We start from the raw sequence: 13892 nt of genomic DNA on the forward strand, positions 1-13892 counted from the left end.
TTCCAAGTTCAAAAAGGGCCATAATTCAGCCAAAAAAGAGGAGAGAGTTACGTACTCTTGCCTATTGATAGAGACTATTATACTGAACAAGATATAAAAGTTTCAAAGCCATATGTCAAACACTTTACACAAAATATAAACTGGTACGAAAAACTTAACCAAGATTTCTAAGTCAAAAGGGGCCATAATTCAGTCAAAATGCTTGATGGAGTTATGTACTCTTGCCTACAACTGGATATTGTGATGGTAAACAAGTGTTGAAAGTTTCAAAGCTTTATCTCAAAAGACTTTGTCAAAATGTGGACTGGTACGAAAAACTTAACCAAGATTTCTAAGTCAAAAAGGGGCCATAATTCAGACAAAATGCTTGATGGAGTTATGTACTCTTGCCTACAACTGGACATGGTGATGGTAAACAAGTGTTGAAAGTTTCAAAGCTTTATCTCAAAAGACTTTGTCAAAATATGAACTGGTACGAAAAACTTAACCAAGATTTCTAAGTCAAAAGGGGCCATAATTCAGTCAAAATGCTTGACAGAGTTATGTACTCTTGCCTATAACTGGACATGGTGATGGTAAACAAGTGTTGAAAGTTTCAAAGCTTTATCTCAAAAGACTTTGTCAAAATATGAACTGGTACGAAAAACTTAACCAAGATTTCTAAGTCAAAAGGGGCCATAATTCAGTCAAAATGCTTGACAGAGTTATGTACTCTTGCCTATAACTGGACATGGTGATGGTAAACAAGTGTTGAAAGTTTCAAAGCTTTATCTCAAAAGACTTTGTCAAAATGTGGACTGGTACGAAAAACTTAACCAGGGTGTGACGCCGACGCCGACACCGACGCCGACGCCGTGGTGAGTAGGATAGCTCTACTTATTCTTCGAATAGTCGAGCTAAAAACCATCTATTTTAAAGGTGGTAAAGGAAGGAAAAACAAAAATACAATTAATTTCTAAATCATTTATATTGTCAGTTTTATAGTTTATGTTCACAAAACAATATAATAACACAGTAAAATAACAGAATTTACAATCATATGACAAGACAGAAGTAATAATAATGAGCACTTGGTGACTATTACAATTCTTAACTCTCATTCATCTGATAAAACAATGAACAGTTGGTAAAACTGTACAAAGGTTCAAGCACTGTTAAATATTGGCTATTATCACACAACTGATATAAATCGCCAGTCCTTACTTTGTGCTATTTTATAATTTACTGGCCAATATTTCAACACATGGTCTAAAACTGAGAGAAAAATTTGAAATTACCATGTAACAAACACTAATTGAATAGCTTACTGGTTAACAGTCAAATATATTAACCCTTGGTCTTTCAGACCTCTGGCAAATAGTTTTGTCTATTGTCCAGCAAGGCTGGTAAGTATTGACTTTATCATGGTTGGGGAAAACAAACATTTTACAGAGTTAATCATAGAACCCTATATCTTCAGACAATAAATTACGTATTACAATATGCAACCTAACTAGAAAACTGTTTTTATTTCCTGATACATCGTGTGTAAAATATTAAAACTAAAATGAAAACTGAAGTAATATTTTCCAGCAAGCAGCAAATAAATACTTCAATACTAAGTTATATGACCCGTAATGGCATTTAGGAATTTCTGTACCATTCTGTTTTCTTATCTGTTGTTGCAGCATTCATCAGCTGTAAAAGTAGCTCACACTAGAATTGGTTTCCTTGACAACAGGAAAATGTGGAAATCACTTAAAATGAAGAAGTAATCAAACATAAAATATTGACAGTTATTACCGGTCCACTACTTTAAATGTTCAAATTTTACAAAACTTTGCTCTGTTCTTTTACATTTACTAAACTCTGTTTACTTGCATCACATGCTCCAACTCTAAACATGGTAAAATATATTAGTTAAATAGTGAAGCTACAGACGAAAGAAATAAAATGATTACATTGTGATTTTTTTCTTGCATATAAACAGCATTTAGATAAACCCTGTAAAGCATTCATAATTGTACTGATCTTTACTGAGGTAGATTTCTTGATATTAAATTTGATGAAGCCTAATGTTCCACTCAAATACATTCTCAACAGGTTCTAGCATGAGCTATTACACATCAAATTCATTTTACCATGGAATACGTCAGGATATCTTATACTTAGCTAATGTTTATGTACAGTTCTAATTTTTATTTACAAATCTATTTGCCATCATTTACTCAATGAGGAAATAAATGCAACAACAACTTCCCTTGATACATGAATGGGGATCCAGAATTAACCCGAGTTTTATTATAAACCAAAATAGGAGAAAATATATTTTATCAATTTTTTATCTTTAAAATATACAAATACATGTATATTTACAAAGTTTAGGTGACATTTTTTATGTTTTTGCAACAACATAATGCTTTCATAACCAGAAACTAGTAAGTGTTGGAAACTATAGATAATGTGATAGTGACATTAGAATTTTTCACAACTTCAGTAGAAGTTTATAATCAAATATGTAACACTGAATTCTAACATGACCAGATTTGTTTTTCCCTTTAAACAAAGGAGTTATCATGTAACAAATCACTATTTGTATGTCATAATCATTACATCATAGTGGCACAATGGAAAAGGAAACCACACCAAACAGGCACATATTTGGCGAACATCCTGAAGTTTTGTGTTAGAATCGAAATAATGTACTGGTATCTCGAACAGTGATTTTCTCTTGAATAAAATTATTGTCTTAACTACAAATGTATATGCATATTCAGATGCCCTGCTCCTACTGTGATGCTCAAGGTTTTTTGGACTACATCAGCAAAATTTTATTTCAAGCAGCAAATAGATAATAATTATTTTTATTATTATGTAAGTTTTCTTTATGAAACTTTCCATATGAACAAGTAAAGGACAACATGAAAACAGTCTTCAGGCCGTATACAGCAAATTTAATGATTGTGCAGTGACACGTCTGTAATGAAGAGGCAAAATGGGACTTCTTGTAATAACGTCCTGTCCAATACAGCCTTTAATTCCTCAAACATTTTTTCAGAGCACTGCCAAAGTCACTAAGAATGTTAATCCCAGGTATTTTTTTCCAGGCAATTCTAGATATTTAACTGACACTATTAAATCAACAAGAGGGCCATGATGGCCCTATATCGCTCACCTGAGTTTAACTGCTCGCTTGAACAAATTTCTTGGTAAAGCTTCAAAAACAAACAAAAAACTAGTTGAGAAGGTCATGGTAAAGATTCTTCAAGATAAGTACTGAAATCTGTTAAAAAATTATACAGGTGGTCCAAATCTCTTTGCTGTTGCTTCAAAAACACGAAAGTAGGCCAGTAGGTCTAGGTTAATAATATTTAAGATGAGTATTGAAATCTGTATCAAAAGTTCTACATGTGGTCCAAATTTCCATGCTGTATCTTCAACAAGAGGGTCATGATGACCCTGGATCGCTCACCTGAGTAATATGAGCTACATGTTTCAAATGTCAAACTGATGATAAAATATTAAGAAAGTCAGTAGGTCATAGTCATGGTCAATGAAATTCAGTTTTACGATTGGTGTACAAAACTGTGTAGGCTGTATCTTTAAAAACAAGAAAGTAGGTCAGTAGGTCAAGGTCACAGTCAAGTGACATCATATTACTTTGGGTCATCAGGTGATTATAATTAAACAGTCTTGGAAATAGGATCAAGTGATTTTTTAAGTATTTTTTCCTATATTACTCAAATAATAACTAAAAGACCCCAGGGCGGGGCCTCTAGTGATGGGACATCGGTTGGAAAACTCCAACCGATTATCGGTTGGAATCGGTTAGCAAACCGATGCGATGTATCGGAAAAATAATCGGTTGAATGTTATTTATTTTCATACTTGTTTATTCAGATAGTCATGTCTTTAAAATGACTGTTTTACTTAAAATTCATATGCTCTTTTGAAAAATAAAGAACTACCATTAATCAGATGTTTTAAAGCTGGTTCCTGGTAAACAGAAACTTGTTTAGTAATGACTAATTAGTTGCAGACAGGGAAACAACAATGATTGCAATCTGGTGTACATGTATCATATACTCATAGCTGTCATTTGTGACAGTTGACTGGTATACCTGTACCTGTAACATATCTAGCATACAGCAAGGAAGTACAGATATTTCAGTCTTTCTCTGGCTGACAAAAATAGTGATTGTAGAAAATCATTAAATGAATTCAGTTATTTTTCGGTAATATAAATATTTTCATACAATGGTTACCATAGCCTGACACTACTGAGTAGCACCATGTTCCAACTGCTTGTTGCTATGGCATATAACAATGTCATGAAGCTTGGTAAAAAATGATCAGATAAAAATCAGAGTTTAATCTGTTTCCATATGTACACTGGTCAGCGGTACTGGGTAAACGGAATTTCGGCAGAAAAAAATCATGACAACTCGATGACAACTGCAACTGCATAAAAACACCAAAGTTCTTTCCATTGAAATTACATTATGGACACGGAAATCTAACGGCATTAGTGTCCAGTTTCAACAGATAAATTCCCTCAGGCATACCGTTGTAAAATACGAAAATTTATCAAAGTTTCTCTAATTTATTTTGCCCCACTTTTATTGACGCTATGGACGCCACCATGTTAACAGCTGTACCTAACTGTAAGATGTTAAATCCATTTTCATTGGATAACTGAAACGAAATACTAACATTTGATTGTCGGCATACTTCTGTTTTATCCGTTATGTATGCAGGTAGTCCATATTTCGGATATTTCCAGGTAAACATAAATTCTCACGCACCGTATTTCCCTTCGGAAACCTTCGTCCATACCCGTGTAGATTCGTACCCGCTATCGACTCTGAGAAAACATAATCGATTATCGGAATCGGTTGGACTTTTCTAGCCGTCAATCGATTATATCCGCTAATCGGCCCATCACTAGGGGCCTCTGTTAACCCCAGGGACATAATTTGAAAAATTTTGGTAGAGGACTACTAGACAATGCATCATACTAAATATCAAAAGCCTAGGTCTTACGGTTTCAGACAAGAAGATTTTTAAGGTTTTTTCTAATATAAGTCTATATAAAACTTGGGACCCCCAGGGCAGGGCCTTTTTTCACCCCAGGGGTACAATTTTGGTTGAGGACCATAAGACAATGCCACAAACCAAATATCAAAAGCCTAGGTCTTACGGTTTCAGACAAGAAGATTTTTAAGGTTTTTTCTAATATAAGTCTATATAAAACTTGGGACCCCCAGGGCAGGGCCTTTTTTCACCCCAGGGGTACAATTTTGGTTGAGGACCATAAGACAATGCCACAAACCAAATATCAAAGTCTAAGTGTTGTGGTTTCAGACAAGAAGATTTTTAAACTTTTTTTCCTATATAAGTCTATGTAAAACTTGGGACCCCCGGGGCGGAGCCATATTTGACCCTAGGGGGATAATTTGAACAATCTTGGTAGAGGATAACTAGATAATGCTACATACCAAATATCAAAGCCCTAGGCCGTGTGGTTTTGTACAAGAAGATTTTCAAAGTTTTCCCTATATAAGTCTATATAAACAATGTGACCCCCAGGGCGGGCCATATTTGACCCTAGGGGGATAATTTGAACAATTTTGGTAGAGGACCACTAGATGATGCTACAAACCAGATATGAAAGCCCTAGGCTCTGTGGTTTTGGACAAGAAGATTTTTAAAGCTTTCCCTTTCGGTTGCCATGGCAACCAGAGTTCTGCATGGAATTCAATTCTTTGAGCAATTTTGAAAGGGGGCCACCCAAGGATCATTTCTGTGAAGTTTGGTGTAATTCTGTCAAGTGGTTTTAAAGAAGAAGATTTTTTTAGAAAATGTTGAAGGACACACGACACACGATGTACGACTGACATTGAGCGGTCACAAAAGCTCACCATGAGCCTTTGGCTCAGGTGAGCTAAAAACAAGAAAGTAGGTCAGAAGGTCACGATTATAAAAAAATTATACAGGTGGTACAAATTTCAATACTGTAACTTCAAAAATGAAAAAGTAGGTCAGTAGGTCATGATTAAGACTATTCAAGGTGAGTATTGAAATCTATCAAACATTATACATGTGGTCCAAATCTTTTTGCTTTAGCTTCAAATACAAGGAAGTAGGTCAGTAGGTCAGGGCTAGGAACATTAAAGATGAGTATTGAAATCTTTATCGAAAATTATTGACATGGTCCAAATTTCTATGCTGTTAAGATCGGTGTGCAAAACTGTATATGTCATCCAAATTTCAAGGCTGTCTCTTAAAAAACAAAAACGTAGGTCAGTAGGTCAAAGTCACAGTCAAGTGACCCCTAATTACTTGGGGTCATCATGTAATTATAATTAAACAGTCTAGCAAATATGATCAGATAATTTTTGAAGTCTTTTCCTATATATACAAGTGACCCCTGGGGCAGGGTCTCTTTTCACCCCAGGGGCATAATTTGAACAATCTTCTTAAGAGAACCACTAAGCAATGCTACATACTAAATATCAAAGGCTTAAGCCTTGAACTTTCAGACAAGAAGATTTTTTGAAAAATTTTCCTATATAAGTCTATGTAAAACTTGGGGCCCCCGGGGCAGGGCCTCTTTTTATCCCAAGGGCATTATTTGAGTAAGTACAGTAGAGGACCATAAGGCAATGCTACATACAAAATATCAAAGGCCTAGGTCTTGCGGTTTCAGACAAGAAGATTTTTAAAGTGTTTTCCTATATAAGTCTATATAAACCATGTAACCCCTGGGGCGAGGCCATATTTCATCCTAGGGGAATAATTTGAAAAATCTTGGTAGAGAACCACTATATGATGCTACATACCAAATATCAAAGCCCTAGGCCCTGTGGTTTTGGACAAGAAGATTTTTTAAGTTTTTCCTTTCAGTTGCCATGGCAACCAGAGTTCTGCTTGGAATTCAATTCTGCGAATAATTTTGAAAGGGGGCCACCCAAGGATCATTCCTGTTAAGTTTGGTGTAATTCTGCCCAGTGGTTTTCAAGAAGATTTTTTTTAGGACTTGTTGAAGGACACATGACGCATTACGTACGACCGACGACGGACATCGAGTGTTCACAAAAGTTCACCATGAGCCTTTGGCTCAGGTGAGCTAAAAACAACAATTAACCAAATAACATAATTAAACATGTGTTCACAATGGCCAAGTAATAGCTGGAACTGGTGTATTGGCCGAGGTAGCATGCCGTTATGACAGACTTCAGATCCATAACAGGGCCATTCTGAAAACATGTTTTTAAATGTTACAAAACTTACCAATGTCCAAAAAAGTCATATATTTTACTTTGCCTTAGACTTGCCGAGTCACATTTCCTTCACTTTTTATTGCCAATTACTTACATAGTAAAAAGTTCTAATTTTAAACAAGAGCTGTCACTAATGGTGACAAATGCCCCCGCAGCGCCTTGACCTTTGGCCTGGTGACCCCAAAGTCAGTAGGGGTCGTGTACTCAATAAGTACTATCAGCATGTGGTTTGAAGGTCCTGGGTGCAAACGAGTAAAGTGCCTTCATGCAAAAAGTTAACCTTGTGACGAACGAACAAACTAACAGACGGACAGTTGAAAACTAATATGCCTCCCTTCGGGGGCATAAAAAAATACTTGAGGTAAATCTCAATGCTTTCTGCACCAAAATCTATTATTGCTGACAAATTTGAAAGCCGTTACCTCAATCTCACAATGTTCCAAATATGATTGTTATTTATAAACATTAAAACAACCACTGTCATACACCTGCCTAACATAAACAACAAGAGCACCACAATGCGGAGTAATATACGCCTGTAGGTATGACCTTTGACCCCCAAGTGTGACCTTGATCTTAAAGCGAGCCATCTGAAACATTCGCTCTGCATGTCATGTCGATGTGGTGAACATTTGTGCCAAGTTTCTTGAAAATCTTTTAAGCAGTTCAATAGTGGACACGAAACAAAAGTCATATGACCTTTGACCTCTAAGTGCAACCTTGAAGCGAGCCATCCAAAACATGCGCTCTGCATGTAGTCTTGATGTGGTGAACATCTGTGTCAAGTTTCTTGAAATCCTTCAAGGGGTTCAAGAGTTACAGAACGGACATAAATTTGCTAACAGACGGACACCGGGGTCATAACATAATACGTCCCTTTGGGCGTATAAAAATACTCACTTTCATACAAACTTTCTCCAATAATAATGTACATATAATGCCTGAATCTTATATATGATTATGTACAAGGGTAAATTTGTATATTTACAAATTATATGATACAAGTATATACAAAATATCACAATATTTATCTATTACACTAAATGACAAAAGTATATTAGACTAAATGACAAAAGTACCTGTAAGCAAAGCGAAACACATCTTCCTAACAGTACAGTATTACTTACATTTAATATTTTAGTATTTCCATAAATACATATACATGTATCTTTATAAAATCTGCTATAAAATCTTTTCATGCCAACTGATTGCCACACAACTATGGCCGATAGGTGACAGACTGTTGATAACACTAAAAGGACATAAATTTCTTAATTTCATGGAATGACAGCTTTTATTAAACACTTCTTTTCGAAGGTATATATAAAAACTGACCAGCCAGTTTTGATATTCTTATTTTTCACTTAACTGCATTTATATTTTAGTCATCATTAATTGATCAGTTTACAGGTAAGTTCAACACCTTTAGCTTTTATTTTGAAACCTGCTAATTAACTTTAACAGCTGTCTTCTATAAATAGGAAAAAGAGGGCTCTCACAACTGATATTGTCTCATTTCCAGTTATTAAACTGAAATGTTGACTTTAATGGCTGCTATTCTTGAAAACAATATCCTTCGTGCAGCAACTATTTCTTATATCGAAGAATGAACTTGTTTTCTAAAATAGCAGACAAACGCAATCATCAATTGTTCCTTCTTCAGTAACTGCCAACGACAGAAACATATACAAGACTAGATCATTACTAACCATTTCTTTAATAAATCACTGTCATTCCCCACTGGAGTTGTAGAACCTGGCAGCTGATATACTGTGCAATCATTATTATTTGTGGGGGATTAATTTTTGCGGATTTCCTGGTTGAGCTCAACCACGAATTTAAGTCCCAACGAACAAATTGTGCCCACGATATTTTTAATTGTACGCAAAGTCGCCAAAAACAGACACCACTGCCGTTCGATCTGATCCGTAGTTGTATGCATGCGGCAGTACTAACCTGCAGCTTTCGTGTAGTTTAAGGAGGCTCCATCAACGATAAACTTTGGTATGCGTGGAAACAAAACCGACTATTTTATTTAGAAATGTACCTGTGGTTTGTTTATGATATGCTTGTCAAACTAGAAGTAGATACTAAAAATAGAAGTTTGACGTAGCGTCACGTGCCAGTCGCACTATAATACGGCTGTTATTTGATTTTTTTTCGGCTCCGCTATGCAATGTTTATACACTAGCCTTTATTATTACTGCTTTGTTGTAAAATACTATGAATTTGGACCTATTAAATATTATAAATTAATTGCTAGATTTGCGTCCAATGCATTAATACTTAATTCACATTACACGTTTCTCATCAAGAAAAAGCACATGCACAAGTTCAACAGCTTGTAATTTTAGATGCAGACGCGCCATTCATTTTGCAAAAAAAAAAGTCGGACCCATTTATAATACTTTATGTAACGATTACTATTGTTATACTAGTACTACGGAATAAAAACAAAATTATTTAAATCTGTTATACATGTTACAGTTTGTTTTAATTTGCACTACAATAACTAGAGCGAGCTGATCGATTATGAATGCTAAGGTGCTACAGTTTTGACACTTTTTAATTGGCGCAGACTTTTCTTATTAAATATTTCACAATTTAAAAAAAGTTTTGCAAATTGGGGTCATATTATTATAGATAACGCGGTCGTTAATTGGCACATGATCACTCGCTAATCTCCCGCGGCGAAGACTGCAAAGGTTTTACATGTAAGGGCAGAAGTACTAGTAGATATTTTCCTGCGGAAATTATGATTTTTTTAAACAAAAATTAAAAATCAATGAATTTACATCCCCACGAAACAGCCATTTTGGCCAAAACCACGAAATGTTGTGCCGACGAAATGAAATGATTTCACAGTAGTAGTTCTTTTAACATTTGTTGTTTAACATGTAGACATTTCAAACAGCACAATATTGAACATATTTCGAAAAAATGTAACTAAATGTGACAATAAAATTTCTTTTTTGTAAACCACTTTACAACAATAACCAGTTCATTTATATGTGAAAGTTAAATCAGGTCTCACTTATTATTCTATATATTTGGTATTATTACTTATCTTAAGGTAGCTCTGCATGTTTGATAAACCCGAAGTAATGGTGTAACATCATTAAATACGGATAAAGCAGAATCAAGCCTGGTCTAGGTATACAGAAATGAAAATCGTTTTATGCCACATTTATTTATTTACGAATTAATGGCAACCCTTGAGTAAATTTATGTAATTACCGTTTTAATCAGCAATGTTACTATCTGTCTAAAGATAAAATATACCAAAAACTTCAACACATTAAATAATTCTAAATAATGTCTTAAAGTCAGTGTGTAATTTGTGGATCACCTTAAACAAGGGTAAATATCTCAATAACATGCATTATATGAACTGTACATTTTATTCCACCTTGTTAAAGACCATATGTTTATTTACGAATGTGATGTTTCATTACAATCTACATTGTAGAAAAATTTCTATTTGCGAAAATGTTATCAAGATGGTTATTTTCCCATAGATGCATATCACGAAAACTTGTGTGTGGTCCAAATTTTTCAAATCAGTCTAGCCAAAATATCAAGCACACGACCCTATCTTTTTGATTCGCCAAACTGTCTATGTATACATGTATTTTGAAGTTTTGAAAAATCAGGGTTAAATAAAAAATATCTCACATGCAGAACTACCTTAAAAGCATTATGCCTCCAAATTCTCACCAATTTTTCTGTGAAACTGAGAGAAAACTGATTTTTGGCATTATATATTTAACAAGAGCACCGCCTTGCGGGTGCTGACGCTCATCTGATTTTTTTTGTGTAATAGAAATATTGTCCTACCCATGATTTTCTAAGTCTAAAAAGGGCCATCATTCTTGCAAAAAGCAGGATGGAGTTATGTTACTTGATGTACAGTGTCCACTTATGATGGTGAAAAACTGTTGCAAGTTTTAAAGCAATAGCTTTGATATTTTATGAGAAAAGTTGACTTAAACATAATACTCAACCAAGAAAATGATTTTCTAAGTCCAAAAGGGGCAATAACTAGAGCTACTTTTGCGAAAAGTGCATGTCTCCCACAACTGCCTAATCATCTAAACACTAAGTCAGTGTTTTTATACTGTTTAGTCACCATAAATATACCTTTGAAGAGTAAAATGGCTGATTTTCAGTAATTCTGAAGTGCCTAGGCCAATTTTGCTAGTTATTGAACCTGGGAGAGGAATTATGGTCATACACATTTTGTTTAAGTTTGGTGAAGATCGGAAAAAAAATGTCTGACTTGGACTTCAGCATTTTTATGTCTAGGTGATTCATTAGTTATTGTCAAGGGCCATAATTCCGAAGTGTCTTAACCGATTTGGCTTGTTATCGAACTTGACCAAGGTCTTATTTGCAAACATATTTTGTTCCAGTTTGGTGACGATCGGATACGAAATGTTTGACTTAGAGTGCAGACAAGATGAATGGTTTTTGGTGCATGTTTGAGAATGAAGTCTTCAGCATTTTTATGCATCTAGGTGATTCATAAATTATTGTCAAGGGCCATAATTCCGAAGTGTCTTGGCCGATTTAGCTAGTTATCGAACTTGGCTGAGGTCTTATGGTCAAACACATTTTGTTCAAGTTTAGTGAAGATCGGATGGGAGATATTCGACTTAGAGTGCAGACAAGATGAATGGTTTTTGGTGCATGTTTGAGAATGAAGTCTCCAGCATTTTTATGCAGCTAGGTGATTCATAAATTATTGTCAAGGGCCATAATTCCGAAGTGTCTTGGCCGATTTAGCTAGTTATCGAACTTGGCTGAGGTCTTATGGTCAAACACATTTTGTTCAAGTTTGGTGAAGATCGGATGAGAAATATTCGACTTAAAGTGCGGACAAGATGAATGGTTTTTGGTGCATGTTTGAGAATGAAGTCTTCAGCATTTTTATGCATCTAGGTGATTCATCAATTATTGTCAAGGGCCATAATTCCGAAGTGTCTTGGCCGATTTAGCTAGTTATCGAACTTGGCTGAGGTCTTATGGTCAAACACATTTTGTTTAAGTTTGGTGAAAATCTGATGAGAAATGTTCGACTTGGAGTGCGGACAAGCTTTGTGACAGACACACACAAAGACACACAGACAGACAGACTGGAGTAAACCAATATGTCTCCCACACCACTGTGTGGTGGGAGACATAATTATTGCAAAAAGTAGGATGGAGTTATGTTGCTTGCTGTACAGGGTCAGCTTATGATGGTGAACAAGTGTTGCAAGTTTCAAAGCAATAGCTTTGATAGTTTAAGAGAAAAAGTTGATCTAAACATAAAACTTAACCAAGAAATCTGATATTTTCTAAGTCCAAAAGGGGCCATAAATCTTGCAAAAAGCAGGATGGAGTTATGTTTCTTGCTGTACAGGGTCAACTTATGATGGTGAACAAGTGTTGCAAGTTTTAAAGCAATAGCTTTGATAGTTTAGGATAAAAGCTGACCTAAACATAAAACTTAACCGAGAAAACTGATTTTCTAAGTCCAAAAGGGGCAATAAATCTTGCAAAAAGCAAGATGGAGTTATGTTTCTTGATGTACAGGGTCAACTTATGATGGTGAATAAGTATTCCAAGTTTCAAAGCAATAGCTTTGATAGTTTAGGAGAAAAGTTGACCTAAACATAAAACTTAACCAAGAAATCTGATATTTTCTAAGTACAAAAGGGGCCATAAATCTTGCAAAAAGCAAGATGGAGTTATGTTTCTTGCTATACAGGGTCAGCTTATGATAGTGAACAAGTATTCCAAGTTTCAAAGCAATAGCTCTGATAGTTTAGGAGAAAAGCTGACCTAAACATAAAACTTAACAGGCATCGCCGACGCAGACGCCGACGCTGACAACCGCTCAAGTGATGACAATAACTCATCATTTTTTTCCAAAAAATCAGATGAGCTAAAAATGAAATTCTTGCAGTCTATAAAATCCATATAAAAATTTGAGAACTCGTGCTGCATTAAAGATATGCACTTCAAAAACATTCATGATTTTCACAATTTATGGATATTTCTCTCAGTTTAAAACGTTTCACAAAAACCTGGAGGCTTCTTTATTTAATGTTTAGGTAAACAATGAATGAAAAACTTGTAGAACACATCATGTTTGTCGCTGCCTTGAAGTACTGTGACCCCGCCCTTCTTGTGTAAGTCTTCGTAATTTCGCATTGTCTGTTGATGCCCCGCCCACAGGCACTGGTATTCCTGACCCCTTAAAACTCATCCTGCCCCCTGAAGAGGGTGTGGCTAGTCTACTGTCACTAACTCTAGTGTCCATGGGCACTTGTTCTGACCCACCCTCAGCGCCCCTCATTGCCAGCGCCAACCTGGTAGGAACTTTCTCTTTGCCAGCACGTCCAGAACGACCACCAACATCTGTTATTAGAAAAGTGTTTCTTAAGACCTCTGAATATTCCACAAATGTCAGATTCAAATACCTAACAAGATTAACAGCAGGTGGTTGAGTACTTTCACTGATTTTATAACATACCTTAAATATCTGAAACATAAAACCTTACTTCATAAATCCTATGCTTGACAAGTATTAGAGTTCTAGATAGACAGATTTATTTCAACATAAGATGTACAATTACATGGCAA

The 13892-nt window shown here is 35.3% G+C and overlaps 1 protein-coding gene across 5 annotated transcripts in view; it reads right to left on the reverse strand.

Moving 5' to 3' along the window:
- The window catches only part of LOC123563625 (casein kinase I-like), a 35839-nt gene that overhangs the window by 5101 nt on the left and 16846 nt on the right, over positions 1-13892 (reverse strand). For 3 of the 5 annotated variants that reach the window (XM_045356524.2, XM_045356525.2, XM_045356523.2), the window contains one exon: positions 949-13667. The exons of the other annotated variants lie outside the window; for them this stretch is intronic. In XM_045356524.2, coding sequence (XP_045212459.1) covers positions 13393-13667 — 275 coding nt within the window. In that variant the 3' untranslated portion in view covers positions 949-13392. Of the gene's footprint in view, positions 1-948; positions 13668-13892 lie in introns of those variants that run through there. 5 annotated transcript variants of the gene reach the window in all.

This window comes from Mercenaria mercenaria, chromosome 2 (assembly GCF_021730395.1).
Source record: "Mercenaria mercenaria strain notata chromosome 2, MADL_Memer_1, whole genome shotgun sequence".
In the NCBI taxonomy this organism is placed as follows: Eukaryota; Metazoa; Mollusca; class Bivalvia; order Venerida; family Veneridae; genus Mercenaria; species Mercenaria mercenaria.